The sequence below is a fragment of the Chrysoperla carnea genome, chromosome 2 (assembly GCF_905475395.1).
Source record: "Chrysoperla carnea chromosome 2, inChrCarn1.1, whole genome shotgun sequence".
Classification (NCBI taxonomy): domain Eukaryota; kingdom Metazoa; phylum Arthropoda; class Insecta; order Neuroptera; family Chrysopidae; genus Chrysoperla; species Chrysoperla carnea.
The window spans coordinates 33,107,314-33,135,274 of NC_058338.1; the positions used below are offsets into that span (position 1 = coordinate 33,107,314).

Sequence of the window (27,961 nt, forward strand, 5' to 3'; positions counted from 1 at the left end):
CTTTTGGATCCAATTGATCCAAATGTACATATTAATAATACAAAACATTTATTTAAAAGATATGCTCAACGATTTCGTAGCCCAAAAACAACAGTTCTTAATACAAAGGTAAGAAATTTTATTATTAAATAGTTTTATAATCATAGGTAAGAAAACGTGTACAGCCCTTTTAATTTTAAACACGTGGCTGTAATATTTTATGTGGCATTAACATAAGGAGTTTGAAAATTTCTTATTCGGAAAAGTCATAAAATACGTGACGTTTTCTTTTACGGCGGTCGGAAAACTTTTATGGAAGTCACAATGTGGCAAACAATGACTGTCGTTTTTTGATATTCTTATAAGATGATTATTAAATAAGAATTAAAAAACTATAACAATTAACAAATTTTTATTAGTCTGGCGGGCGTAGCTTGTTTTTACATGTTTTTCAGTCATTTTCACTTGATATTTTCAGATATTAGACTGGTGCCTTTATCTGTTATGGACTCTTATACCATTTTTTTTTCAATCTCTGAGGAAATTCACTTAGCTAATTGGCGCAGATCTTGCGCTACGAATTTTTTCAACATGATTCCAGGGTCTTGGGTCTTGGATTTTAATCTTATCGAAAAAATAATTTTAAAAAAATTTGTCCTGCCTTCTCAGATTAAATTTCCACTAAATGAGAGAGAATCTTAAATGTAAGTTTTTCATTTCAAATGAAGCAATGCCATCTATACTTAAATATGTTTAGTAAAAAAGCTCAGCTTTATCGGTGTTTGAATTTAAAATGCATTAACATTACAAAACTTAATTATTTTAATAAAAACAATAATTATTTATTATTTACAAATAAAAAAGAGACTAGTCAAAAAATGCTTATTCCAATCATTATGATAGTGTTTTTTTCAAGTAATATTTAAAATTTCCACTGAACTTCTATATCATTGTTACCGACTTTTATAAATACACTACAGTGAATATCGTTTCTAGCGATTTTCGACTTTATTATAAGTTATGATTGAATTACCTACTTCTTCTTTTAAAGTAATGTTTTCGGCTTAATTTTTAATTTAAGCTTAATACTAGAAAATCAATTTAATTTCCCAACGTTTGCACTTTTAAATATACTTCACAACGCTCCCATCATATTTCTATTTCGTTTCGAATTCTCAAATGCAGTGATCAAATGAAAGATAATCATAAATTTACACTTTCATCAGAAACAAAACTGCAAAATTTCAGCTAGTGATGAGAAAAATCAGTCTTGGCCTTGCAGTCTTGGTCTTGTAAATTTTTAATATAGTATCCAATCGACAAGACCAATAAAAAGACCCTACCTATATGAATCAAAATCAAGAATATTCCTAAGTAGATAATTGATTAATTTTGTAATAGTTATTAAAAGCAAGACTCCAAAAATTCTGAAATAATACAACAAGACTCAATCGAAACTTAAAAGTTCAAAGCATGGTTAATGCAAAATAAAAAACAAGACTTGATTTCTTGGTCAATCAAGTCTTGTATTTTATTTTGCAAGACTGAGATTATTTTTGCAAGACCAAGACCAAGACTCAACTATACAAGGTCGAGATCTAACTCTGCAAGACCAAGACATATTTTTTCAAGGCCAATACGAAGGTTCAATCGTCAGACCACGGTAAATATGGTCTTGGTCTTGATTTTGATCTCGCTCAACACTAACTTCAGCTAAATTAAAAGCATAGAAGTGGCCAGAAAACTAAAATAATAAATGAAAATTACAAATTACGTTAGTTGAAAATAATCTTAAATATTAACATCACTTCGATATCGTTATAAACGGTTTACACTGTACATACATATGAATTTTCATTGATTTGTTGCCAAGTTTCATGACTATCATAATGGAAAGTACAGTGAATTTTCCCCTTGTCTATATCATAATCAATAAACGAGTGAGGTGTCTGTATAAGAAAAATATCATGTATTATTTTAAATTGTTTTTAATAAATATTTAAAGCCGGTTTTTTAATAAAAATTCGGTTTTTTATATAATTTAATTATTTTATAAATTTTTTTAAAATAATTTTATATAAATTCTTCAAACAAAGTGATTGCACATTTTGTCGTATTAAATAAAGAAAACATAGCATTGTAATTCTTACAAAATTTACATTCATTTGTGTAAAAAATATGAATTTTGTAACAAAATTAATTGTTTAATTTCTTTATTTAATATATTATGTATGGTTTTATATATATAGAGTGATTCGAATAAAAGTTAAAATTTAATTTTTACTTTTTATTATGTGACAGATAGATAGGTAGCTTAATCTACATGTGTCATTCTTAATAAATTGACTTTTACGATTATGGGATTATGGTGCGATATTCAACACAGAAAGCGTTTAATTGTTTAAACATGCTTAAAAAATTTACTTATGCAACAATCCGTTGAAAAATAAACAATAAAATTGTGTAGCCAAGAATCAGAAGGCAACTACTTCGATTTGAATATTTTTCGTGTTAAAGAGCATTTTCAATCATTAACAAATTTGAAGTAAAATTAAACTAATACTAAAGGTTGTCTCTTACTATTTATGCAACGTAAAATTATAAAAATGCCTCGACCTAAAAGTCATTTACGTCGTATGCTAAAAATAATATTTTTATGGTGGAAACGCAAGGAAGTAAAGCATTTTAATATTGTATAATTTTAATGTTGATGGACATTTTAAAACGGAATTGAATCCAAAAAACTTTTCATTTTAGAATTTGGCGTGGGAAATAGCAGACTTCAATTTTATATGGTGCCTCCCAATTTTATTAGAATATGATACCGATAAAAGTACATCCTTCCAAATACTCATAAAAGTCTAAAAACTTCTAAACACTCATAAAATTCTACTTAAAAAAGTCCTTTACTTTTTTTGGATTTCCTTGGCAAACCAGCCCTGATTTCTGATTTTTTAACCATGTGACACAAAAATTGAAATAATTCGAGACTATAATAATTTGAATGAATTTCCAACGGCACATAGAAAGTTGAGGGGAAAACACATAATTAAAGACTAACAATTTTTATTTTTGCGAACGTGATATTGTTGCACTGTTCTTTAATAATGAATTTGTAAACGTACCTACTTGTTAAATTAAAGCTATTCGGATTGGCCTGGGCCCGAACACAGATTTTTTGGGTAGTAGTCTGGTACTGATGCCACTGAGCTACGGGGACTCTTAGAGGCTAAATGGTCGATCAGTCTAACGGGTTAGTCTTGGACAGTTGGACTAGTTAGGCTTAGGTTGTGGGTTCGTATCGATAAATACGGAATTTTTCATTTTTAATTTTTAAATGATTCGAAACAATTAATTCAAGTGCGGATCTTGTGGCGGGAGGCGTACTTCTCTACAGCAATGTGATTACTAATCAAGCTATACAACGAAGTTCGTTTAAGGTATTTAGATATCGTAAAAATGAAAATAGCATAAAAAATTTAAAATTTTATTTATCAATCACCCTTTTATACGTCTTTTGTGAAAAATTCATATTGACTTTCTGTACGGTTTATGATAAATTATCTCAATGTTTTTACCAAAAAAGAGCATGTTTCTAATAATGAAAAGTTCATAAGACGCCTCCTACCGAACTTTCAAAATCCGCACTTGTAAATTACCTTGGAATTTCAAGATTTATATCGATTAATTTTTAATATGCATTTTTTATCGTATAAAATGGAAAATAAAGAAAATTGTAAAAGTAAGCCATGATCTATGACATAAGAAAAAGGATTTAAATTTAAACAACTAATTTTGAATCACTCTTTATATAATTCTTATACCCAAATAAATATTTTTTTTTATATTATGATATTCAAATATTTCAGACTTAATTAAATATAGTCATAATATAATCGCACTTAACGCTTCTAATCATTTTTTTATATTGCTTTTTATAATTTTGATTCAAAAAAATTTTATTTAAGTGATATTTAACGAAAATGGCATCAAAGGTTTTAGTTAAAATACCAACAGTTCCATTCACTCAAGTAAGTTTAAGTAAAACTAAGTAAATAATTATAAATAATAATTTTTAAAAGTACTTAAGGACGTTCCCAAAAATTACGTTTTCTTAGGATCATTTTTAAATTGTGTATATGGATTATTCTCATTACTGCCCTTTATAATAGTATTTTCTTGGCAGAAGTAAAATTCATTTCATGCAAAATATTATCCTAATGAAGAATCGGGGAACAAAGAAACCAAAAAACTCTACTTTATTAATAATTTTGATGAAAAAGATAATTAGAAAAAGTGAAAACGATCACTTTAAACGTATTTTTTGAAAAACGAGTTCTGCTTAACATAATTTTGTTTGAATATATTTTTTATGTTTTTAACTAAGGAATATTATTTTTTCAAATTAACCCAAAGAAAAATATCCTTGTTAAATAATAACCACTTTAAAAACAGTTCAATATAAGACTTTTAGCTAAAAACCAAATTTTTTTTTTTTTGAGCTATTATTGTCAAAATTGCTCTAAACAAATTAGAATCGATACATATTATTAGAGTTTCATATAATATGAGATTAATCCAACATTTTTGAACGTAAAATAAAGTTAAAATTTAGAAAAAAAAAATATAGTTGCGAGAATAGTCAGTATCTAATTTTAAAAAAAAAATTTTTTGTGTTACAAATCCAAGTGAAATTTGCAAAATTTATTAAAATCCAGACATAAAACAAGCAAATTTTTAATTATATTTATTTCATTTCACACTTTTTAATTTTTATTAATAAAAGTATACTTTTACTGCGGAAGCGTAAGTAATTGATTGTGAAATTATTTTTCTAAAAAAACATATTCTAGTCATCTTTTGTTTAAATCTACTCAAAAAATGAAAGCTTGAATTTCTATATTTAGCAAAATTATCAACGGTTCTCAGGTTCGGTGTTCGTTTTGTAGGTATAATAAGCAAAGTTATTCGTTTTGAGAGACTAATATAGTTAAACCTTGCCTTGGGCTCGTTTTGTAAATAAATTAATAAAATGTTATGTTCTGAGGAAAGTATAAGAAAACCCAATCGTTATCCAATTAGGTACATCAAAAGGTCATAAAGGAACGATATTTATGATAAGGTGATCAGGTTTTTTTGATCTGATATGATCACTTTCATTTATATAGGTTTCCGTTTCCATGGGTAGGTAACTTGAGCGGATGTTTGATCTAAACCCAATCATAATGGAAAATGACGCGAACACATTGTGCTACTATATGGCTTTATAACTCCAGAACTATTAATGTTAGTCATTTGTAATCATTAAAACGAAAAGTATCGATATCTCAAAAAAACCAAGCGAATAGAAAATGTAGTTACACAAAATTTTGAGCATTAGACCTACGACAATATTATAGCTACTTATTTAATCAACAAAACAAAGTCCCTTAAAAATAATTGGCGTACGTTAACCTTTCTTCTTAAATCCGCGACCGAATAATTTTATAAGGTACTTTAAATTATAGCATAAGTAAAATTAAAATTAATCTTTTTTATTAGGTGCAAGTAAATAAAAAAAGTCCTGACGTGATAACTGTGGGACGAACGGATGGCATTGTTATATCTGCAAATAAAGATCCAGTTATACGAGTAGCACAATTGGAACAAAATATTCGATTTTTGCAAGAACAACACCAGTCAATGCTATCATGTTTACATAATGAAATTGAAACGTTAAGGCAACGTAATCGAGGTATTTAAACTTTTTATGCAGTGGTAAATTCACTAGATTTAAGATTATAATCTGTAGGGCAAGTTGAGATTTTTAATTTTTATTACAGTAGAACCTCGATAAGTTAAAGTCCAAGGGAAACACAAAATATTTTAAGTTATAGAGGTTTTAAGTTATCAAGGGTCTATGTTAGGTAAAGGTTAATATAGAGGTATGTACATGTTTCTATGTAGTTACTGAGGGCCTATATACAGAGATTATTTATTTAAGTTATAGAGGTTGCGTATTTTAAATTATAGAGGTTTTGGGCTCTGATGGGAAGGGAACATAGTATTTTTTGAAGTAACAGAGGTTTTTATGTTACCGAGGTTTAAGTTATCGAGGTTCTACTGTATTATACTAGTGGCTCAGACTACCGCGCTATAGCCCTTCTCTCTGTATATGCGTATATATGAACACAGCTGGTCAGTCTCATCCCTTGTACATCACTCGTAGTTGTACACAAACGAAACAGCGCTAGTCACACACAGTACATTCCCTCTTTGTCTTATACAGAAGAACGTCCATAAGAACTCTTATTACTTCATATATTATAAATGCCTAACGAAATGGTTTCCAAACAGTATAATGGGTTAGAAAAGTAGCGGAACAGCAAAATAATTTTTCTAAAGTCTAGTTAGTTTGCGAAAAATGAATTCAACAAGCTACACATTCTTTCTTTTTATACAGACCGAGCCAACCGTACCAATCAGAAACTAACAATTTGAAAAATTTTAGATTTACAGTTTCAACTCGTCTTCGCCAAAAATGGAGTCATTTTAAGCTCACCATCATCACCAGAGGATGATCCAAAACCACGAGTAAGATAAAATATCAATTATATAATTATTTTAATTAATTTTCTTAATCAGTGGAGTCCCGAATCCTTATTTTTTATGTTTATCTTGAAATCAAACCCATCCATACAATAAACAGGTGCCATTTTAGCCAACCATTAGCTACCTTAAACGCGCCCTTAATAATATTGGCCCTGGTGGGAATAATATTTGAAGAATAGGTTGTTAATAAGTTTTAATACTCATAAGAACGAAGAAAAGTCATAAGAACTTTGAAAAGTTTTGCCTGGCATGCAAGGCATTCTGGATTCTATTCCCGTTTAGTTTTGTATATATGTCTTTTTCAGAAATTTAACTATAAACTTTATAAATGAAAAAACTAACTGGTATATTTATTTGTAGATATTACTTAGTCCAAAACAAGTGAATGTTACACCACTTCAAGTTGAACTACTGGAAAAAGAACTTGGTGAATTGAAAATAAATCTACAAGAAGCAAATACAAAAAATTCATACTTATCTGCCATAGTTGATGAACAAAAAAAGTACATAATATTTAAATTATATATTAATTACATGCACTAAAAATGTTAAAAAGACTTTTTGCACTAAAAAAATTTTAGAAAAACGTAATATTTTAATTTAATTTAATACTTTAAAATAAACAACACTGGGTCAACACCATTTTTGTTTAACGTTGGAAAGTTTTCGAACCGATAATTTCAATATGAGTGCGTGTACTTGATTAGTGCACTGCGACCTATAAACTGAGCAGTTTAAACCCAATCTCCTTCTCAACCCTTGATCATCCGTTATATTTTTGCTTTCAGTTGCGTATAGCAAAAGAAATTAAATTTTGTTGCCCAGTGTAATATTGATTTAACATTATAATTATTAAGTATTTCCTTATATTTCTAGGAAACTAGAAACATTTGAAGCTGATTGGAATGAAGTTCATACTGCCACCAGTGCAAATCAACCCGAGGAAAGTGAATTACAACAAAAATTAGAAGATGCTGATCGATTGATTCGTAGATTACGACGTGATAACGAAGATCAACGTCGTGAGGTAAAATAAAGAACTATATATATCTTTATTTGACCCTAGCTCTGAGCAAACCCAGGAGACCATTAATAGTGGTGTAGGCTATAATTACCTAGAATGCAACAAAGAAAATGTAGTAATTCTTGTAACATTGTTGACTAAACCACGTAGGAAGGAGATTTCTGATGCCTCCGCTCTTAATTCACGATTCATGTCTGTATATAAATGGATCAAAGGTTGGAGATCAATATGAAGCAATAGTTTATGAATATAGAAAAACGCATTTTCTTTTGGTTTATATGAAATAATTTTCCAAGCAGAAATGTTTACTCTATTAAGTTAAAAGTAGTACAAACAGATACAGAAAATGAGTAAGGGCCCGACCGGGATGAACAGTAAATCAATTTCCTACCATAAAATGAAATAAACCGCTCACTTTTTGCTAAAGCCTGGTGGAATGTGTTTCTTAAGTGTCAAATATGATTCGTAAATCATTAATGAGTTAGTTGCACAAATGTTTCTATTGGTTAATAAACAATAAATTGTTATTTAAATGAACCGGTAAAAGTTGACTGATAAAATTAATAAATAGGCAACTTATATTACCTATGTTATACTTGTATTTAGAATATTTGTCAAATAATCGAAAAGCTCTTATGCAGTTGTACATGTACATACGTATTACAAGTTGCCTATTTATTAATTTGATTAGTCAATTTTTGTATGTAGTGATTCATTTAATTAACAATTAATTGATTATTAACAAATAGAAATATTTGCAAAATTAATTCATGGTTTAAAAATAATATTTAGCACCTAAGAGGGGCATTCTACCAAGTTTTAAAAAAAGTTTGCCGTTTATTTCAGTGTGCCCAATAGAGTTCGTGAGAATTATCGATTAAAATGTTATCTGCTCGATCAGGAGTTTTCCTACGATACTCTCGTGATCACTAGTCAGGCAAGTAAAGAATGATGAAACTAACTCTGATTATTTAAAGTTGTAGTTAATTTATAGAGAGCGACGCAATCTAATCCTCTTCATATCAAAATTTTTCGGTTCAGAACTTTGAATTATTTACTTTGAAAGAAATATTGAATAAAAAATATGATCGCTCTGCGCTACCTTTGCTTTGGAGAAGAAGTTTCCACTTACCTTAAATTATAGAACCCGTTATCAGGAAGAATCTTTGCTTCCAAGAGGCGGATAACAATAAAAATTAAATTATTTCTCCACAATTTCATTATAATTACTCGGTATAATTAGCATTTCATGATTTCAAAATGAGTTAATTTTTTAAGATATCCTCGCTAAGATCATCTATTCAAAGTGGTGATCATCCTCAACAACAACAACAACATGGTGGTCGCGGCAACAATGGCCGACGTGGTTCACATCATCGAGGTCAACGTGATCATAGATTCCCACCTTTACATTCCCAAAGCTACTGGCATCAAAGTAATGGACGTGGCGGACGCGGTCAAAATCGATCTGATCGTGGTGAAAACGAAGGTTCCGGTGGAGGAACAATACTCCCAAGCTTACGTAGCGAAGAATCATCCACAACATATGGTACATACTCAAATCATTCAGGTAATGGTAATAGGAGGTCTAGTGGTAATTATCAAGGCAATGGAAATCACCAATATAGAGATGGTGAAAGAAAATATCGTGGACAAAATAGAGGAAACAAATCATAAATTGCTTTGATAAAGTCTGAAACTAATATTATATATATTTATTAATTATTTCTAGATGTCATCATTATCTTACAAGGAAATATTGCTTTAAAAAATTTATATGTATTCATATTTCCATTCAAGTAGAAAAAGTTATCTCTGTATTCTACAAATTAATATTGATATACTATCGATTTGATTGTTAAAAAAATCCATTCTAGTTCAAAATTTTTCCAGGCTAACAATTTTTACAACGCTATTAAAAACAGTTGATAAAATTCTTCTATTGATCTTCTATTGATGAAATTTTAGTTTCTCTGTATGTAGAAGATAATCTAGTCCCTATTGATGTTTATAAAATGCAATGATGATCAAATACATTTTAGGTGTAGATGGTTATCATCGATTTAAAGACACCCTGGAGGAAGAAATATTTGAAGAAAGAATAATTCTTCAAAGTTTCTAATACTTTTCTAAGACTTATTCTTTCTTCAAATATTTTTTTCACCAGGGCCGTCAGATACTTCTGACAAAATTGCAATTTCATAAAATATTTATAAATATTTTTTAAATGATCAAAATTAAAAAAGAATCTATTTTATAAAATACATAAGTTACTCACTCCGTAGGTACATTTTTATTAAATATTGAAATTATTATTGCCATGATACTACTGAATTTAGTGCCGCACGCGGAAATATTTTTTAATTCTATATATTTTCATTATATTATTAATATGAGTTTTCACACAATGATATAATCATATATTGAATAATATTGCCTATATTTTAAAATAAAAATACTATTTCTTTTAAAGATATAGGCAATAATTATTTCATAAATGATGTAATCAAATTAATAATATAATGAAAAGATATTGGGTAATCACCAATGATGTCAAGCAGTCTAAATGGTAGTCATAAGCTTTTTAAAAAAATCAACAATGGGCTATTTTTTATTAAATATTTCATTCAAAACATTTGAACAATATCGTTGTAAGTTATTAATATGGATTTCTTAATATCCATCTATTTATTCAACGCCTTTTGAAACTCAGGTTAGGCCTGTTTATGTTATCGTAATTTTATTTAACTGGTTATTGCATGGCAAAATGATTTTACCAATAGAATTTATAAATATTCGCGCTTGCGACGCTAAATTTAATTCTGCGTGCAACAAATTATTAATGCTATATTTTTTTGCTTCATTTAAGGAAGAATATTCGCTAAGTATATTAAAAATAGACTATTTTTTTCAAATTGGTTTTAAAAAGAAAAATATTACTGTATTATCATAATAAAAATATTAATTTAAAATGCAAAAATCTTTTTTTCATAAAAAGAATATAAGCAGCAATATCATGAACACTGTGGCATAGTAGCCTTAAAGCCCTAGGTAAGGTATGGCATGCCTTGAGATTCTATCCCATCAAAATAATAGGTATTGCAAATACAGTAGAAGCTCGATTAGTTAAAACCAAGGGAAATATTAAATAATATGAGTTGTCGGATTTTTCGGCAAGATTCAAAAAATTCATAGGTATATAATGGATATTTTTTCATTATATCTTTTTCTTTCGAAAGGACACTTTTTGCATTACCAACAAGGTTAAGTTGTTTATTCATGCCCGTTCATGCCGGCATGGTATACTGTGTAAATAAACTGGTAAAATTTTGAACTAAATGTAAAGATGCGTTATTACGTTTTTGCAATTTCCACAAGTTTGGAGCTTTTGCTGCGTTGGGATATGTATTATTGCCAATAAGGTTTGTGTATAGTTTGTAAAAAATCTTGACGCACATTTCAAGATTCGTAAAGTGAATCGTCACCTTATAAAACAATGTTTGAATACCATAATGTTTGAAAAATAGCATGAGCGCAAAAGCGCATCTTAAGTAAATTTATTTCAAGTGAATATATATATTCCATATTACGAAAACAAAAGATTTGATGACGTACTTACTCATATTCAAAATAATATATTTTGTTATACTTTTAAGTAAAAAAATTTATTAAGAAAGGTTGATGTGTTTTTTGAATCAAAAGTTACCATATATACATATTTATCATTTATACGAATTAATTGTTTTGTTTGAAAATTTTTATCTAAACTTTATCACCCAAATACCCATAAAATAATTAAAGAAAATTTAAACTTTTAAATTACACAATCTCGACGCTGGATTTTGATAAGTTTTTTAAAAATTATGAATATTACCAAAAAATTCCCTTTTTAATGTTAAAAAAAAAAAATAATTTAATAACATTTTACCAAATAAAAAAACAGACGAGATCGATATTCGCTTTACTTAAACACTGCAGTCAAAATTTCTATGTCAATATTATTTTTGGGATAATTATTGGCAGTTACAAAAAATAACTTCGGGTATGGGTAACAATTTTCAAAAACAATTTACGGGAAACTCCTCCGAAACGATCATAGTTTTTATGAGCATCATTGCTCAACTTCTGAATCCTGCATCATTTCAACATAGTGGCAAGTGTTGGGCTACATAATCTAAGGAAATAATATCATTTTTTCGATAGCAATTTATTACAACGAACACGAACTATGATATCAATTTTCAAACAAATTCAATTTCAATTCATTAATAGCATTACTCACATAGGGAATCGTAAGGAACCCATTGGTCACAAAACTTTATGAGTGTATTTAAAAATTAAAATTAAAACTTTCGATGATTGAAATAAACGGGATTCAATTCGAAATTCAATTTCCAATTCAATCCCAGTTAAACCCATTCAAAATTTTAAAAAGGAAGGTGTAATATAGCGAGTAAATATAAATATATATATATCGCCTGCTTTGATATATATTAAAATGTAAGAAGTCCAACGAACGATATTAATTTGAAATACCTGACTCTTGGAGTATAAAATCAAAAAACGTGCATTCCTTTCGATTCACTTGTATATACAGTTATATAATAGAATTTCAATTTAATTCTAATTAAAAAAAAAAAAAAAAAAGTAATAAGCGTTTGCTACATCACTCAAATACTCAACAAATTTTTGCTATTGCATTTTTACTGTATTTTAAAAACAATGAATATTATTGTCGTAAGTGTATACATTTAATTTTTTTAGTTTTATCATTTGAAATGCCTAAACAAAAACATTAATAATGATGATAATTAATATTATTATTATTGTATACCTACTATATTTATTACAAAACAAATTTAATAATTATTATAAATGTATATGATTATTAGAGATTATTACTTACAAACAATATTATTACAAAAAAAATAAAATTAATAATACTGTTAATTGATAGTTTGTTACAGCTAAATATTTAGTAAAAGCGTGAATAAACAATGGTTCATCACACAAACTTTTTTTTCATTCCAATAATTCATCTTATTGTCCTATGCAATCCTATAGAACATTTACACGATATATCATTTTCATATATCTTCCTTCTTGTCGGCCGATATTAGAAAGTGATGCAAAAAACCCTTACCAAGCGGACTGTCCCTGCAGTCCGCCACCAAATTAGCAACAAGTAACATACATAATAAGAGTAATTACGATTAGCTAATTCATACTGATGATGACTACTTGCTAGTCGAAATACAAATTGATGAAAAAAACCCTTACCAAGCGGACTGTCCCTGCAGTCCGCCACCAAATTAGCAACAAGTAACATACATAATAAGAGTAATTACGATTAGCTAATTCATACTGATGATGACTACTTGCTAGTCGAAATACAAATTTATAAAATACAAAAAACTGATCTAGGAAATTGAGGCAAAAATCAAAATTTATTTCAAAATATCATAGAGTTCTTCTTCGATAATATTTATACTAATAAGAATTTCAAAATCTAAAACGAAAAACTATAAAACCAAAAATACGATGTGAAATTTTGAAGTTGGATTAGTCCAGCGATATGAACTTTTGAGAAAACACTACCCGTACTAATAAGTGTGGTGCATTATTCTCCATCGCCTTTAAAATGTGCGGGTAACTCAGACAGTCTGTAATTGGAATCTTTGAATTATTAACAGGCCGAAGCGATTATCAGGTCTAATGCAAAGCCTAATGTATCTGTACTATAAATTAGAAAACATCTCAAAAGATATAATATTTCCGCTAAAAAAACCGTCACATATACTTACCAATACCTTCCTTCTTTATAGTCAGTACTTTCTATTCTAAAGCTTTAAACTTCTGTTCTCCGGAATTATTTTAGGATATAATCCGCGTACACATATAGTCCAGGTACGGTAAAAAAATATCAACCTACACTATTTTCACAAATGTCTAAAACTCCGCAGTCGATAGGCCGTTTCAATAAATTATTAAACATTAGGGGAGACAGGCTAATAGCGAACCAAGCAAGTGGTTTAATTTTATTCTACATTGGCAGATTTAGTTCACATTACATTTTGGCGAGTCTACCATACTTTGTCTCTACGATTTTTTTCGAAACTGAAAAAACGCAGCAGATAAATTGTTGGACGCTATGATCACTTGATAACATTAATAATTTTTAAACTTTTTGAATCTAAGAAAAGTAGTTAGTAACTCTGTTAGTAATTTAATTTTTAAATATTTCCAATATTAAATATAATTCTCACATGATAAATTTTGAATACATTTATTATTAAAAATAATTAGACAAATATAAAAAGATAATTACACAATATTGATTTCATCAAGTTTAATTCCCTTTTCTTCTTGATATTGATAATGAAGATCCATGCAATCTTGGTTAGAAATATGGACCCAACCTGTACTCTTCATATGATACACTCGAATAATACCACCACTGAACGCATCACGATGAGTCGCATGGTAAATAGCACGTCGGCCAAGCTCATACGCCTCTTCATCAGTCAAATCCCATTTATAACCAGTATCCAAAACACCAAATGCGTAAACGGATCCTGATCCAACACTGAACACTTTTCCAGGTGTTCGTGTACCTTCTGAATCCACATAATATAACCCAGGTCCTCGTTTATCCCAACCAGCAAGCATCATACCCATTGATAAACCCATTCCTTTAAAATCATTTTAACTTCAAAAAATGTTCATTTTATATGAAATTTTCAGGGAATTTTCAAACACTTTAAATTTAATCTTAGCTATTTTGTTCTCTATTTAAGTGCTCTATTCGCAGCAGAGGGCTGAACGAATAATAAACTACTCCAAAAATTTTAATATTTTTAATACTTGAATTACAAATTAGGCAGTATACACATGGAACTACTAAAATGAAAATAACCAGTCTGTAATGTGTTAACCCATGTAATTGAATGACGCTAATTGTCTAAAATCAGCTAGTAATCACTTACACTTGGCTCCAGGGCTGCCAGATTGTATAATGGGATACAAAAAGTGTATAATATGGTTATTTTATGTATCCAGTTTGTATAGCACATTGCCTCGTATAATTGAATACAAAAATAAAAATTTAAACTTAATTAAAATTTTGTGAGAGTTAAAATACCGATTATTTGAGATAACGAAAGATCGAACATTTCTTAATGGTAAATGGCGTGATGCGCTTGTCGCTCTTTCGAAAACTATTATAATCGAAATTGGCGCTCTCTGAGTAATATTCGTTAGCATTACAAGTAAACGTAAAAGTGACTTTTTAACCCAGCGACACTTGCTACTGGAACTGTTTACAGACTATTTTTTAACAATTTTGTCGCCTTATATAATGAGTTTTGATTCTGTATAATTTCAGCCACCGAGCGATATAAAATAAGTTGACTCTACTGGCAGCCCTGCTTGGCTCAGTATGTCGAGTCCCCAGGCTGCTTGAACAACTCGGTTTCTTGAGATAACATTTATTAATAATTTATTAAAACAAACCATCACGACTACTCAAAAGCTAGAATTTGAGTCTCCATGTGTGTGGTACTGAATCGCAAATGACTTAGAAATGGGCCAGTAATTTCAGTAACAAATCAATTTCATTTTTTTGAGTGTCTCCGTCTGTATAACGGTCAAATTCTCTACAGAAATGCTCTGTTAATTATGATTTCAGTCCTATACTTTAGATACTAAGTGCCATTGATGAATCTAACACAATTACCCATCTTTCAATTTTACCTTTCTAGCATCATCTTCATAAATATTCAAAATTAAATTTAACATGTTTAGGGAAATTCCCAGAAAATTTTATATTTCAATATTGTAAATATTATACTAATACACACCTTTATAGTTATAAACCATGTTGGCCATTAGTTTAGATGCAGCAGCTACAGAAATACGTTCCCGATTTCTTAGTTCATACATGCGGCATTGTTTGGCTAAAACACGATCCCAATAAACACAATCAGCAGCACCTCCAGCAAGTGTTCCCAAAAGATAATCATTAATTTCGACAATCTTTTTCATTGTCTGGGATCCAATAAAAGAACCTCCTGTTGCTCTTGAATCAACACATAAAACTACACCACCTTGATATAAGAATCCTAAAGTGGTAGTACCATGATCAAATTGAATTTTTATTTCACGTCCTGATTCATCTTTTGAAAAATGTAATAAATTTTCAGCCGGGTTCGGGAATGGTGGTAATGCAATATCCAAATTATTTATAAAATTAGATGTATATTTAGTTACTTCTTTGTATAAATCTTCATTATCACCAAGTCTTCTGTTAAAATCAACAAATTGATTAATACCACACACAGCTTCTAAAGCCATTTTATTAAACTTAGCCGATTTATTTTATAATTGAAAATATGAAAATCACGACTCAACACACACGAAAAGTGACAAACAATTTTTGAATAATAAATGACGACACTAGATAGAACTACTATCGCCTCTTAGACAGTAAAATAACTTTAAATCATGGCACATTCACATATAGAATATTTTTAAAAATATAAAGTTTAAACGCATATCGTAAGTAGAATTAGCACCACAAAATTTAAGAACAATTTTCAACACCTCATATTCTTTAGCTGAGGAAAGTATAATTCGTAATTTACAGAATACTCGAATATTTACTTTTAATATACGTTTATAAAGTTAATTATTGATAACATAATAAAACGTTAGGGAGTTATAACACTAGATAACACTAAAGTTTACCATAAATAACCTAAAGTAATTAATTGCACAAAGCTTTACTTTGAGCAAAGAAAATTGGAATTTTTATTCTTCAAATCCTAATAATCTAAAACTAGCTCAGCCCGCGTAGAATTCCGCTCCCGTAGTTACCGTAAACCGTGGCTACCATGTATCCGTAAAAGTATATCTGTAAAAACTAACATGTTTGCTTAGTAAACTTGTTATTTAAATTTATGATATTTTTCCGTTCAAATTAATTGTCTAGTGTTTTTTCCTAAGCGGTACATTTTTTTTTAGACATAATAAGCTTGAAAATGACGGGTGAATCATGGAATTTGATAAAGGAATAAATAAGATAAGGATAGGACAGAAAAAAACTTACTTGAGTAATAATATATAAGATACTTACGTAAGCTATATCTAGGATTATATAAATCAGTATTTCGAACTTCCACATTCACTCTTGATGTGTATATATCTAAATGAAACTCCATGTTAATTAAAACTTACCAAAATTCAAAATTAAATCTTCCGTCCGTTCCAAGTCAAAAATTTTTATATTATTATATTTAGTATTTCTATAAGCTATAATATAAGTTTTTTTTTCTTCGTATATTTTCCCAAAGTTTTCTCATTATTATCAAAGTGGAAAAGTTAATGTACAAGTTTTTTTTTTTCTTCTCATATTTTCTAATGTTTTATGATTTTTGATATTATGTATTTGGTTATATGCTATGTACACCAGAGCAATGGGCTAAAAACCGATGAAAAGAATAAATAAATAAATAAACATATTCACTTACATTTATTTTATACCAGTTAATGATGCTGATGGTAATATATTGGAGTAAAGTTTGGGTTTTGGATTTGGATATGAACAAGCCTTTATGTTGTGAATTTTCGTAATTATTCCTGATTTCCCGCAGTGCATAAATCAAATAGAGATACTTCTTATATTTATTTGAGAACTTAAAAGTTTAACCAAGTTTTAAAAGTCAAATATATTTAAAAGTAAACATTTCCAGAATGGCAGAAAAACTGAAAGAAAAAAAGAAGCGCTATGCAATTAGGTAAATAATAATGCAACCTTTTTGTTGCATTTAATTTATACATATTTCATTTTAGCTGCACTGAAGTACCTGAAGCGTTGTTACAAAAAACAAATGCTCTTAACTATTTTAATCAATTTGGTCGTATTGTGAAAATAACATTTCGATTAAAAAGTAAAGGTTGTATTGTTGATTACGATTGTGAAGACGCTGTTTTTGATGCTATTGACAATGGAGGCTGTTATGACCAAAATTATTTTACAATAAGACCATACTTTTATAAGAAAGTAAAAAAATTATCCGAATCAAAAGATCCAGACTGGCCAGAAGACCCAGAGCTAAAAGCGGAATTGGATGCTTTATCTGAGATTGTACCACATCAACATGTATTTAGATCACCATCACCACCAACAGCAAAAGGTTTGATTATAATTTTATTTTGACAAATTCTTTAAGTATAATATTCACAAGCTTGTTTCCACGATCCTTGAAACTATTTGAAGGACTGTGATCGTGAACATAAGCATTAAGATATTAACAAACCATCGGCAATCTGTTCAGTTTAAGTCATGCTAGTTGGATTGAATTGTGTATAATTACGATCACCTTGTTTTTGACGATTATGATTACAGAGTCCCAGTTTTGTAATATCCTTGTTATTAAGCTTAAAATTTTGTATGTATTTATTTTAATTTAAATAATATTAATTTTTAGAAAAAATGAAAGAAAAACCTAAAAAAGAAAAACTTATCAAACCAAAAATTGTGAAACCGAAAACTGTTGATACAAAAGTAAAAAAACCTATAATCAGAAAAACAGTTAAAAAATCAGTGAAAATGGAAATAAAAAAGAAGTAAGGATAGAAAAATATTAATTTACGTTTGAAAAACCTCAGTAACCAATTTTGTTTTAGACCCATAGATCCAGTTGAATTAGAGCGTTTAATTGGAATAATAAAGCAAGTAGCGCATACTGCAGAAGATAAATATAAAATTTTAGATGCAAGAGATAAATTAATTCGATTACATTCGTCACGTCAAACTGATATTGGAGATGCTGAAAAAGTCATTGGAACATGTCCTGATATGTGCCCAGAAAAGGAGAGATATCTAAGGGAATCACAACATCAGGTAACTAGTTAACAAATTTGTATTATTTATTTTTTTTAAATCCTATTAAAATGTTAAAAATAGTGTATTTTGGTCGTTAACGCGTAGAACAAAACTACCGCCATGAGTAAAAGTATGATTTTTGTAATAGGGTATTCCACTATTTTTGAAAAAGTACTTCAAAATGTTGATTTTGCTAATAAAAAGCCACCAAAAATTTATTTCGGAAAATACACACGCTTTCTTGCCAAAAACTTAAATTAAATTTTAAACCTTTTTTAAACTATCAAAAACGCAGGCATCCAATTTGATGACGTAATATGGGTATCACTATACGAAATAACACAAATAATTTTGACAGATATATTCACAGACATCTGATTATAATATACATATAAATACTTATCTATGTGTATATTATACCCAGCTGTCTACACTGAACTAGCTCTCCCAAAGTAAATTGGGGGAAATTCATTAAATTCTATAGGATAAAGTGTAGTTACATAAGCACTTAGCACTAAGACATATGTGCTAAAAGTCTTTATTATTTATTTTTAATATTTATTGATCAATATTTTTGCTCTAATAGGTTTCTCAGTACGAACAATGCGATAACGACGAACATGGTGATTACAAAATCAATCATAAAACTGCAATAAAACAATATTCAAGAAGTTCAGCCGATCAAGAAATGCCATTACCACACGAACTACGCCCGGTTACAGTATTACAATACACAATGAATTATTTATTACGTAACATAATCGATTTATGTGATGCATCTGATATAAACATCGCAGATTGGTATCACTTTGTATGGGATCGAACACGAAGTATACGTAAAGATATCACGCAACAACAATTATGCTGTCGTGGTTCAGTAGAATTAGTTGAACAATGTGCAAGATTTCATATACATTGTGCTGCACGTTTAGTATCCGAAGATGTATCTGTTTTTGATCCAAAAATTAATACAGAAAATTTAACAAAATGTTTACAAACCTTAAAATATATGTACCACGATTTAGCATTACAAAATATTTATTGTCCGAATGAAGCCGAATTTCGTGGTTACATAATTTTATTAAATTTACACGATGGTAACTTTATGTGGGAAGTGAAACAATTACGGCGAGAAATACAAAAATCGGCGGAAGTAAATTTTGCAATAAAAATTTTTTTAGCCTTAGATAATAATAATTTTGTTAGTTTTTTTAAACTGGTACGACAAACCACATATTTAAATGCATGTATTTTACTTCGATATTTTAACGAGGTTCGTTCGAGAACGCTAAATCGTATGATTCGTACACATTCACCGAGAGCTACGCTAACACAGATACCTTTGGGAGAATTAGAATATTTATTAGCATTTGAAAATCGTACAGCCTTAATAACATTTATCGATTATCATGGATTAAATTTAAACGAAATGGGTACACATGTGATTCTTGATCGGAGCTCGTTTACCACTTCCAATTCATTTGAATTAGAACGTGCTGTAAATATAGTCGAATCGAAACGACAAAATTCTGTTGGTGAAATTGTTTGTGGTGGGCAAATTGTGTCCATGCAAGAATTTTGTAATCATACTCCTCATAACAGTTTTGACGAGAGAGGCTATTTTAAAAAAAGTGAAATTCAAGAACAGTGGATAAATCAGAAAAAAACTATTGATACGACAACGTCATCGGATAATGTTTTTGGAAAAAAATCAACGAATATATTCGAGAAATCTTCAGAATCAGCTAATGTATTTAATAAACCGTCAACAAACATATTTGAAAAACCTGTTGATATAAAAACTTCAAGTATTTTTAAAAAACCTACGGAAGTTAAAACTTCTAGTAGTATTTTTGAGAAACAAGCTGAAACTAAACTTTCAAGTGGTAGCATTTTTGAAAAACCTGTTGAAATGAAAACTTCAAGTATTTTTGAAAAGCCTACTGAAGTTCGAACTTCAAGCAGTAGTATATTTGAGAAACCAAATGAAACGAAAACATCAAGTGGTAGTATTTTTGAAAAACCTATTGAAGTTGCCACAGATTCAAGTAATATTTTTAAGAAACCTTTGGAAGTTAAATCTTCAAGTAATATATTTAAAAAACCTGCTGAACCTAAAACATTAAGCAGTAATATCTTCGTAAAATCTTCAGAAGTTAAAACTTCAAGAAATATTTTTGAAAAACCTAATCAATCTAATATTTTTAACAAAGATGTTCAAACTTCAACCAGTATATTTAATAAACCAACTGAAAACAAAATTAGTTTATTTGAAAAACCAGTTGAAAATAAAATTAATTTCTTTGAGAAACCCCCTGAAAGTACTACAAATATTTTTCAGAATGAAGTTAAAAAAACTGGAAGTATATTTGAGAATAAAACTGTTGATTCAAGTAATTTCATTTTTAAAAAACCAATTGAAATCTCAACTCCAAATATATTTACACCACTTAAACCTGAAAATGAATCCAATATTACATTTACGAAACCGAGTGATGTTTCTTTTAAGCCAGCGGAAACAAGTCCTATGTTTGGAGTTTTAGATAATCGAAATGAATTGAATGTCTCAAAAGATTGCGTTGACAGGGCAGCAATAAGTTTGAAACGAACTAGTGATATTTATGAATTTGATATGAAAACTGAAGCAAAGTCAATAAAGTTTCAACCATATAGCAAAAATAAAAATTTTTCTGGAATTAAATCAAATACTTTTGAAAATAAACCACTTTTTTCATATCCACCTAGTCAAGTCGATTTAGAATATGAAGAAAAACGAAAAATTGAAGAAGAGAAAAAACGTGAAGCATTAAAAAAAGCTGCAGAGGAAGAAGTGAAACGTAAAAAAGCTGAAGAAGAGAAACTGAAACGAATGCAATTAGAAGCAATAAAAAAAGCTGAAGAAGAGGAACGAAAACGTAAAATTGAACTTGAAAGAGCAAAAGCTGAAAAGGAATTACGAGAAAAATTACTACAACAAATGCAATTAAAACGGGAACAAAAAGAACGTGAACAAATTGTTGAATCACTTTTAGATGAATTAATAAATGCAATTGAAATACATGAAACACAACAACGATTAAAACAAATTGGCAACAATATAAAATTATGGAAAATTCAATATATCGTTAAAAAATGGCGTAATAGAGTATCAAATATACGTAAAAAACGTAAAGCTGTTGAAGATTCACCAGTTTGGGTTGCGAAACGTTCATATATCGATGAAGCAAATGAATTATATACAGCTAATCAAAATTTAACTTTAGCGAATATGAAACAATATAAATACAAAAATCAAAATAAATTCAAGAAAAAAGATGAACCAATTGTTCAAATAAATTTCAGTCGAAAAATATTTCAGCATTTAAAGGAATCCGTACAAAAGTTTGAAAATACACTTGTAAATACATTCCATTGGAAAATTATATTAAATTTACCAGATGAAAATGAAAGTGATTTTCATACAAATAAATTTCTGAAAGCTTTAGAAAATACATTTAATCTTAATAAACGGAACGATTTATTAATCGTCGATTCAATAAAACCAAATAATTCGGATGTACTCAATATTTGTATTCAAAGCGTAATTGGTGATTTTTTAAATGATAAGAATGAAAAATTTGATATCGTAATATTTGGCATTAATGATTATACGATGTTACAAAAAATGAACAAACGTTTGAAGACTATTCTAAAACAACAAAGTATTGTAATTATTTTACGAAATGGTTTAAATTCACAAAGTAAAAATAAGATTATCGAAATTTTAGAATTAGAACAATTAATCATGAAAAACGAATTAAAAAATTATCAGATTTATATTGATGATAATTATTCTTTGCAAGAGTTTATAAATTCTATTGAAATGGGTCTATGTTATTTAGCTAATAATATTGAACAAGAACCTCCATTACTTATGGATCAATTATCAAACTTCTTACATAATACAATCGGTAATGAATTTGCGCAACGTTTAAAAGATAGTTCTAAAACAAATATTGCACTACAATTATCATTTAATGATTATGTAACTGTTATAAATTTATATAATCAAGCTGTAATATTTTTAACAAATTTTGTATTAAATGATACAAATTTTAATTATCCAAATTTTCCAAATGAATTACATGAATATTTACCGTCAACATTTAATTATCCATGTACATATGAATATTTTCCAAAATATTGGAATGATCAAAAATTTATAAATAGTATTGAAACTTATTTTAAAATGTTATATTTACCACAAATGAACATAAATCAATGGCCACCCAAAAATATGTCGGAATTTGAGGATATTTTACATAATTATTGTGGAAAAGTTGTTGATAGTAAGAATGTAGATGTGATATTTTTAAAAGTTTTAAGTTTTACATTAGATTTTATTGAACATGATACGATCAATAATTTTGAAATTCGTATCGAGAATTTTCCTTGGATTGATATGTTACAAATTTTTATTAGCTACAAAATTGATTGTATACTAAACGTAAATACGAATTATCAAAAAGTTGTTATTTATAATAAAAATGATTTAAAATATTATAATTCAACCGCTTGGTGGCTGGATTCTGATGTTATTCACAATAAAATTGAACAATTAACTGATATGCTTGATAAGAAAAATAAAGAATCATTGTTAGCATGTGAAGAGCAAGCATTTGAAGTAACTAGCACTGTTGATGAAGAGGATGATTTTGATATTGATGAAAAATTATCAGAAATAACAGCGTATGATTATGATCGAGAAATTCATTTAAGTAAGCAAAAAGAAGAGATTACGGAATTTAAAAGTTTATTAGAAGATTTAAATAATAGTATTCAAATACAGAAATTAGCAATGCAAAAATTTTGTGGAATTATTGAAAAAGAATTAAATGAATAAACATTTTTTATTATAAACTGATATTTTATTGAACTTAACAACTTGTTTTTTTTCTATTTTTTTTAACGCTAAGTATTTGGTTTTTGAATTAATACTAATATATCAAGAGTGGCGAATCTTTATGTAACAACGTGCAATTTTTAACCGACTTCAAACCAAAAAAAAGAGGTTCTCAATTCGACTGTAATCTTTTTTTTTTGTTACCTCAGAACTTTTGACTGGGTGAACCGATTTTCTTTATCTATTCGAAAGCTGATGCATCCCGTGTGGCCCCATTTCATTTTGGTCTAATTCTGACGACGGCATCCATGAGAAAACCATAAAAGTCTTAAATTTGCATTAAATATGCACGACAAGAGGACGAATAACTCAATATCACGCCAATCGATTTCGATTATTCTTTCTTTAGTGATAAATTAGTTAGTGTACTTCAGATTCACTAAAAATCACAGGCTAAATTATGCAAAAATTTTTGGGAATTGTTGAAAAAGATAAAAAAGTTTTACTTATAACTGGTATATTTTTTTATTAAAATTATAAACAATAACTTATTGAGGTTTTCTTGTTTTTATTTTAAGATATTACATTGAATTTTAACTATTTTTCTATTATATTTATAATTATGCTCGAGAATGTTTGACTTGTAACAATATATAACATTTTACTACAGATTTTTATTAACAACAGTCATTCTATCTTCATTTTCCATATCAATCAATATCAATCACCTTAGTCTTTTCTTTAATTCATACCTGAAAAATAAAAAAAAATTTAATTTAGTATCTATTTTTTAAAAGAAAATGTGATTGTTAGGATAAATACAGCTCAAAGTAAGGCAATTAGGTCAATACTTATGACTTAAAGTTAAACGACTGAGTCTTTAATCCAAAACGTATTTTAAGTCAATTTGCCGAATTTTGAGCCAGCAAAATGTAAACATATAATAGGTGGTAATCGAATTAATGTCAGGAAACTTTATGACTTTTATTGATTATTATAACACTAACTATCGGTTTTATAATTTTTCGAAAAATTTTCTTATTTGTCTTTGAGTCTGATCAAATCGATAAGATAGATAAACTGAACGTTTTTCTAATCTGGGAAGTAGCGTTGAAAATACAAAGGTCGACTCATGTTGACATCGACAGTTGAATAAAGAGAAGAGTTTAGACTACTAAAATAAAATTATAGTAGTCAAGAAACCTATTAAGCATTAGACACCTCGCAGAAGCCGTAAATTTAACCTTGACTTGCAATATTCTTTAAGAATCAATCCATGCTCTGACGCATACGATGCAGCGGGCGATTTTATTTTCAGCTCAGTATGATGGCAACTATTTTATGATTAAAGTTTCAGCCGGCGTATTATTAATTTTTTTACCACTTACGTGGTAATATTCACCTCTTTCGTAGTTATTGGTCATTCGATATCTATTGAGAAAGATGACAGTCGATCGGAGTAAAAACACTACCTAAAATGCAACGCTACCTCCCGGACGATTCATATTTTCAAGATTTGTCAGATATAACCCCTCACTCAATAAGAGCACATATTGGCTCTAAGATAATAGGAGCGTTAAATTTTAAAGTACGTTCCAAGTAATGTTTTTATTATTATTGTTTCAAATAATAAAACTATCACGGACACATGTCTATTCGAAATAACGGGCATCTATTTCAATGGCGTTGAAGGTGAAAATTTGAAACTTTGAAAAATATAATTAACATATTGTTAGAAAAATTCCCATGAATAGAAAACAGTTTTCAATACGTTATTATTGATTGATCGCTCGTGTGCAGTTATTTCTGACTTCCAAGCTGATTGCCCGTTGAATTATTGTAATGTATGTTTTGTTTTTAAACTTTGAACGACGGTAAAAACTAAGGTAAATTCTTAATAATGCTATTTAGTTATAAACTCTTTGATCTGGTCTATTTTTTAAATATAATATTTCTAAACCGCAGATTACGAAATTAATCATAATAAGATTATAATAATGCAATGTGTGTTGTTTAATCGCTTATGTGTTCGCTGGCTCAGACAAAAAATTTCTTTGTACCGCCCAGACTTATTACTATTTAATTATGAAATTCATATAAAGAGTAAAAGTATTTCATTTTTCAATTGTCTTGATTGGCATTTTTCCAAGTTTAAAATAATCATGCGGTTTTCGAACTATTTCTATATAAGACGATTTTAAAGGAATAAAATAATTTTTTTTAACTCTAAAAATTACTTACCATGTTGAACTTTACACTGTCTTAAAGCTTCATTAAATCCTTCGCATAATGTTAAATCAGATTGCCCTTGTGCACATCTTATGAATTGTTCAATTTCAAATGAACATGGTCCTCCTGCAGGTTTGGTTGATGGTTCACTAGCATATTGTTGTGCGGGTGCTGCAGCTTGTTGAGCTGGTTGAGCCTCGCTACCACCGCCACTGAATAAGCCAGTTACTGCATGACCAACTGTGTGTCCCTAAGAATAAAAATTTTGTTTTATTAGCTATAATCTAAATTTCAAAAAATTAAATCTTACAATTGCTGAACCAACGGCTACACCACCAGCTGTTGCAGCCATTTGTTGAAACATGGATGGTTGTTGAGGCTGTGCTGCTACTGGGCCTACAGCTGAAGGTGGTGGAGATACTGGTGCTGGTGGATGAGCTGCTGGCCTTGGAGCTGATGCATATGACCTGTAAAATGAATAAAATTTTATAAAAACGATGAACTGGAGATTTTTTTGTAATTTCTCTAAATTATAATATAATTTTCTCAATCAAGCAACATAAACGACTTACAATGAAGAAAATTTATCTTATTCCTCTTACACTTCTGTCGTATTTTGATAATAGGGTGTCCATAAGATTTTTATTATATTTTATATATACCTACACCCTTTTATCAAGACACGACAGACTTGTGCTTCTGATAAAAATGATCAGACGTTGGATTGTATGGAACTGACAGGCTGAGAGTTTGAATCACGACAGTGTTTATTTTTTCAATTATAATTTAAGGGGCCTTTACTTGAGAAGTAAACAGTCGTTTCTAGGATAAAGTAAAATAAGCGGCTACGCGTGTATAAGTTTTAATTGCAAATTTACTTTACACAAATGTTAACATATGGTTAAGCTTAAAAAAAAACATTTCTATCCGGATTATTTTTGAGGCCACCCTTGAAAAAAAACAAGGTTTTTTTAAAGCACACAATTTAATTTTACTGCCTCGATCTTTTAATTCTGCTTTAAAATAACTCATATTTAGCAAAATTATAAATTCGAATCAATTAAATTATACTACTAGGCTCGAAAACACTTTGAAGTTCCCAAGGTTGGCCTCTAAAATTTCTTACTCTTATATTATTGCCAATGTGACTTCGGCGAAATCGTAGTTTTAGGGAAATTTTCGATCATACTCTCCTAGCTTGTTTAGAAAAGCGTTAAGGTAAAAAGAGTGTTTGTGTTGGGGGAAGGGAAATTTTTTCGTTTAGAATTCTGTTTTACTTAGCAAATAAAACGCATATTTAATTACTACTTTCCGCATAGTGAAAAAGATAAGTGCAAATCACGTATTGAGAATTGTGATTTTCGATTTTAAGACAAATATCTAATAGGTACTAATGTTGCAAACATTCCATGCGGGGGATCAAACTTTACTTAAATCTCAATTAAAGGAATGAGGAGACAAAATGACTTCAGTTCATAATAGGAAATTTCACATGGAACATTTTTTTTTTTTTTTTTGGAAATTCATGTTCTTAATCTATTATTTAGAAATTGAAATTCTAAAATTGACACATACAATGAAATGTAAAGAGGGTTTTTAATATTTCATTGTTAATTGAGTTATATAACACATAATGGATAATGGATGAAAAATATATGAATGAAGCATAAATTCTAACCTCCTAGGTGCAGGTGGTGGACTTGCTGATCTTCCTCGTCGTGGCATTTTGTTTATTTTACTATTAATTTCACACTTAATAAACGCACAAATATAGAAAGAACTGTTTTGTTGGGATAGAAAAAAATTATTGCACTTCGAACTGTTCACTTCGAATTGTTAAATATCAATAATGGTAGCTCATAAAAGTTATTTGAAATTTAGACTGACGATTTTTCTAGAAGTATTTCTTATAATACATAATATTGATTAAATAAAATGCGATAGGCTTATTGATGTTACCATAGTATTAAAAAAGATAGATACAATATTCGTTGTGTATTTTTATAGCAGTCGCGTCATGCAATACCGACGTCATTACCCAATTTAGCCAACTATAAAAAATTTATTTATTTATATATTTTTAATTGTCGTTTGTTTTTATCAATCGTTAGCTCAATTAATATATTGAATTATTGCCAAATACGAAATATATTTTAATTTTACTTTTGTTTTCCATGAAAATTGAAATCAATGTTTATTAATTACATATTGTACCTAAAAAATTGCATCATGTTTATCATACTTTCATGAATCATTCAGTTTTATACATTTAAAAACAAATCACCTGATTTGTTTTTCTTTTTTACGAGTCATAATATTTACTTAGTTATTTTATTTATATAATAATTGGTCAATAAATCGTCAATATCGT

At 28.7% G+C, this 27,961-nt stretch overlaps 4 protein-coding genes across 5 annotated transcripts; 2 read left to right on the plus strand and 2 right to left on the minus strand.

Annotated features, from left to right (window-relative positions):
* The first annotated feature begins 1,918 nt into the window (after window positions 1-1,918).
* LOC123293428 lies at window positions 1,919-9,783 on the plus strand. Of its 2 annotated transcripts, XM_044874249.1 has the most exons (7): window positions 1,919-1,948; window positions 3,948-4,010; window positions 5,521-5,713; window positions 6,470-6,552; window positions 6,931-7,073; window positions 7,447-7,597; window positions 8,873-9,783. In XM_044874249.1, the coding sequence occupies exons 2-7, from the start codon at window positions 3,963-3,965 to the stop codon at window positions 9,269-9,271; spliced, it is 1,017 nt and encodes a 338-aa protein (XP_044730184.1). In that variant the 5' UTR covers window positions 1,919-1,948; window positions 3,948-3,962; the 3' UTR covers window positions 9,272-9,783. The 2 variants fall into 2 exon arrangements, with proteins under 2 accessions (XP_044730184.1, XP_044730183.1); XM_044874248.1 differs by lacking the exon at window positions 1,919-1,948 and having other exon boundaries at window positions 3,849-4,010.
* Window positions 9,784-13,883: 4,100 nt separating this feature from the next.
* On the minus strand, window positions 13,884-16,031 carry LOC123293431 (proteasome subunit beta type-5-like). The gene is made up of 2 exons (XM_044874253.1): window positions 15,454-16,031; window positions 13,884-14,286 (listed from the first exon to the last, which is right to left on the minus strand). The coding sequence occupies exons 1-2, from the start codon at window positions 15,944-15,946 to the stop codon at window positions 13,919-13,921; spliced, it is 861 nt and encodes a 286-aa protein (XP_044730188.1). The 5' UTR covers window positions 15,947-16,031; the 3' UTR covers window positions 13,884-13,918.
* A 1,258-nt stretch (window positions 16,032-17,289) lies between these two features.
* Window positions 17,290-24,042, plus strand: LOC123292639. The gene is made up of 8 exons (XM_044873352.1): window positions 17,290-17,388; window positions 17,444-17,787; window positions 18,082-18,220; window positions 18,281-18,497; window positions 19,066-21,876; window positions 22,162-22,503; window positions 23,098-23,293; window positions 24,032-24,042. Exons 1-8 carry the CDS (start codon window positions 17,345-17,347, stop codon window positions 24,040-24,042), a joined length of 4,104 nt encoding a protein of 1,367 aa, XP_044729287.1. The 5' UTR covers window positions 17,290-17,344.
* On the minus strand, window positions 23,951-27,487 carry LOC123293445 (coiled-coil-helix-coiled-coil-helix domain-containing protein 10, mitochondrial). Its single transcript, XM_044874273.1, has 4 exons — window positions 27,269-27,487; window positions 25,901-26,057; window positions 25,603-25,840; window positions 23,951-24,113 (listed from the first exon to the last, which is right to left on the minus strand). Exons 1-4 carry the CDS (start codon window positions 27,313-27,315, stop codon window positions 24,103-24,105), a joined length of 453 nt encoding a protein of 150 aa, XP_044730208.1. The 5' UTR covers window positions 27,316-27,487; the 3' UTR covers window positions 23,951-24,102.
* Between the last annotated feature and the right edge of the window lie 474 nt (window positions 27,488-27,961).

Bases quoted from the DNA above. Each gene is read 5' to 3' on its own strand.
- LOC123293431 (XM_044874253.1), bottom strand. From the start codon at position 15,946: ATGGCTTTAGAAGCTGTGTGTGGTATTAATCAATTTGTTGATTTTAAC. The intron at 14,287-15,453 runs GTGTGTATTAGT...ATGATTTTAAAG, and splicing joins CATGGTTTATAACTATAAAG to GAATGGGTTTATCAATGGGT.
- LOC123293445 (XM_044874273.1), bottom strand. From the start codon at position 27,315: ATGCCACGACGAGGAAGATCAGCAAGTCCACCACCTGCACCTAGGAG. The intron at 26,058-27,268 runs GTTAGAATTTAT...TTCATTTTACAG, and splicing joins CCACCACCTGCACCTAGGAG to GTCATATGCATCAGCTCCAA. The intron at 25,841-25,900 runs GTAAGATTTAAT...TTTTATTCTTAG, and splicing joins TAGCCGTTGGTTCAGCAATT to GGACACACAGTTGGTCATGC.
- LOC123293428 (XM_044874249.1), top strand. From the start codon at position 3,963: ATGGCATCAAAGGTTTTAGTTAAAATACCAACAGTTCCATTCACTCAA. The intron at 5,714-6,469 runs GTATTTAAACTT...GAAAAATTTTAG, and splicing joins GTTAAGGCAACGTAATCGAG to ATTTACAGTTTCAACTCGTC. The intron at 7,598-8,872 runs GTAAAATAAAGA...TAATTTTTTAAG, and splicing joins ACGAAGATCAACGTCGTGAG to ATATCCTCGCTAAGATCATC.
- LOC123292639 (XM_044873352.1), top strand. From the start codon at position 17,345: ATGGCAGAAAAACTGAAAGAAAAAAAGAAGCGCTATGCAATTAG. The intron at 17,788-18,081 runs GTTTGATTATAA...ATTAATTTTTAG, and splicing joins ATCACCACCAACAGCAAAAG to AAAAAATGAAAGAAAAACCT. The intron at 22,504-23,097 runs GTAACTGTTATA...ATGCTTGATAAG, and splicing joins AATTATCATTTAATGATTAT to AAAAATAAAGAATCATTGTT.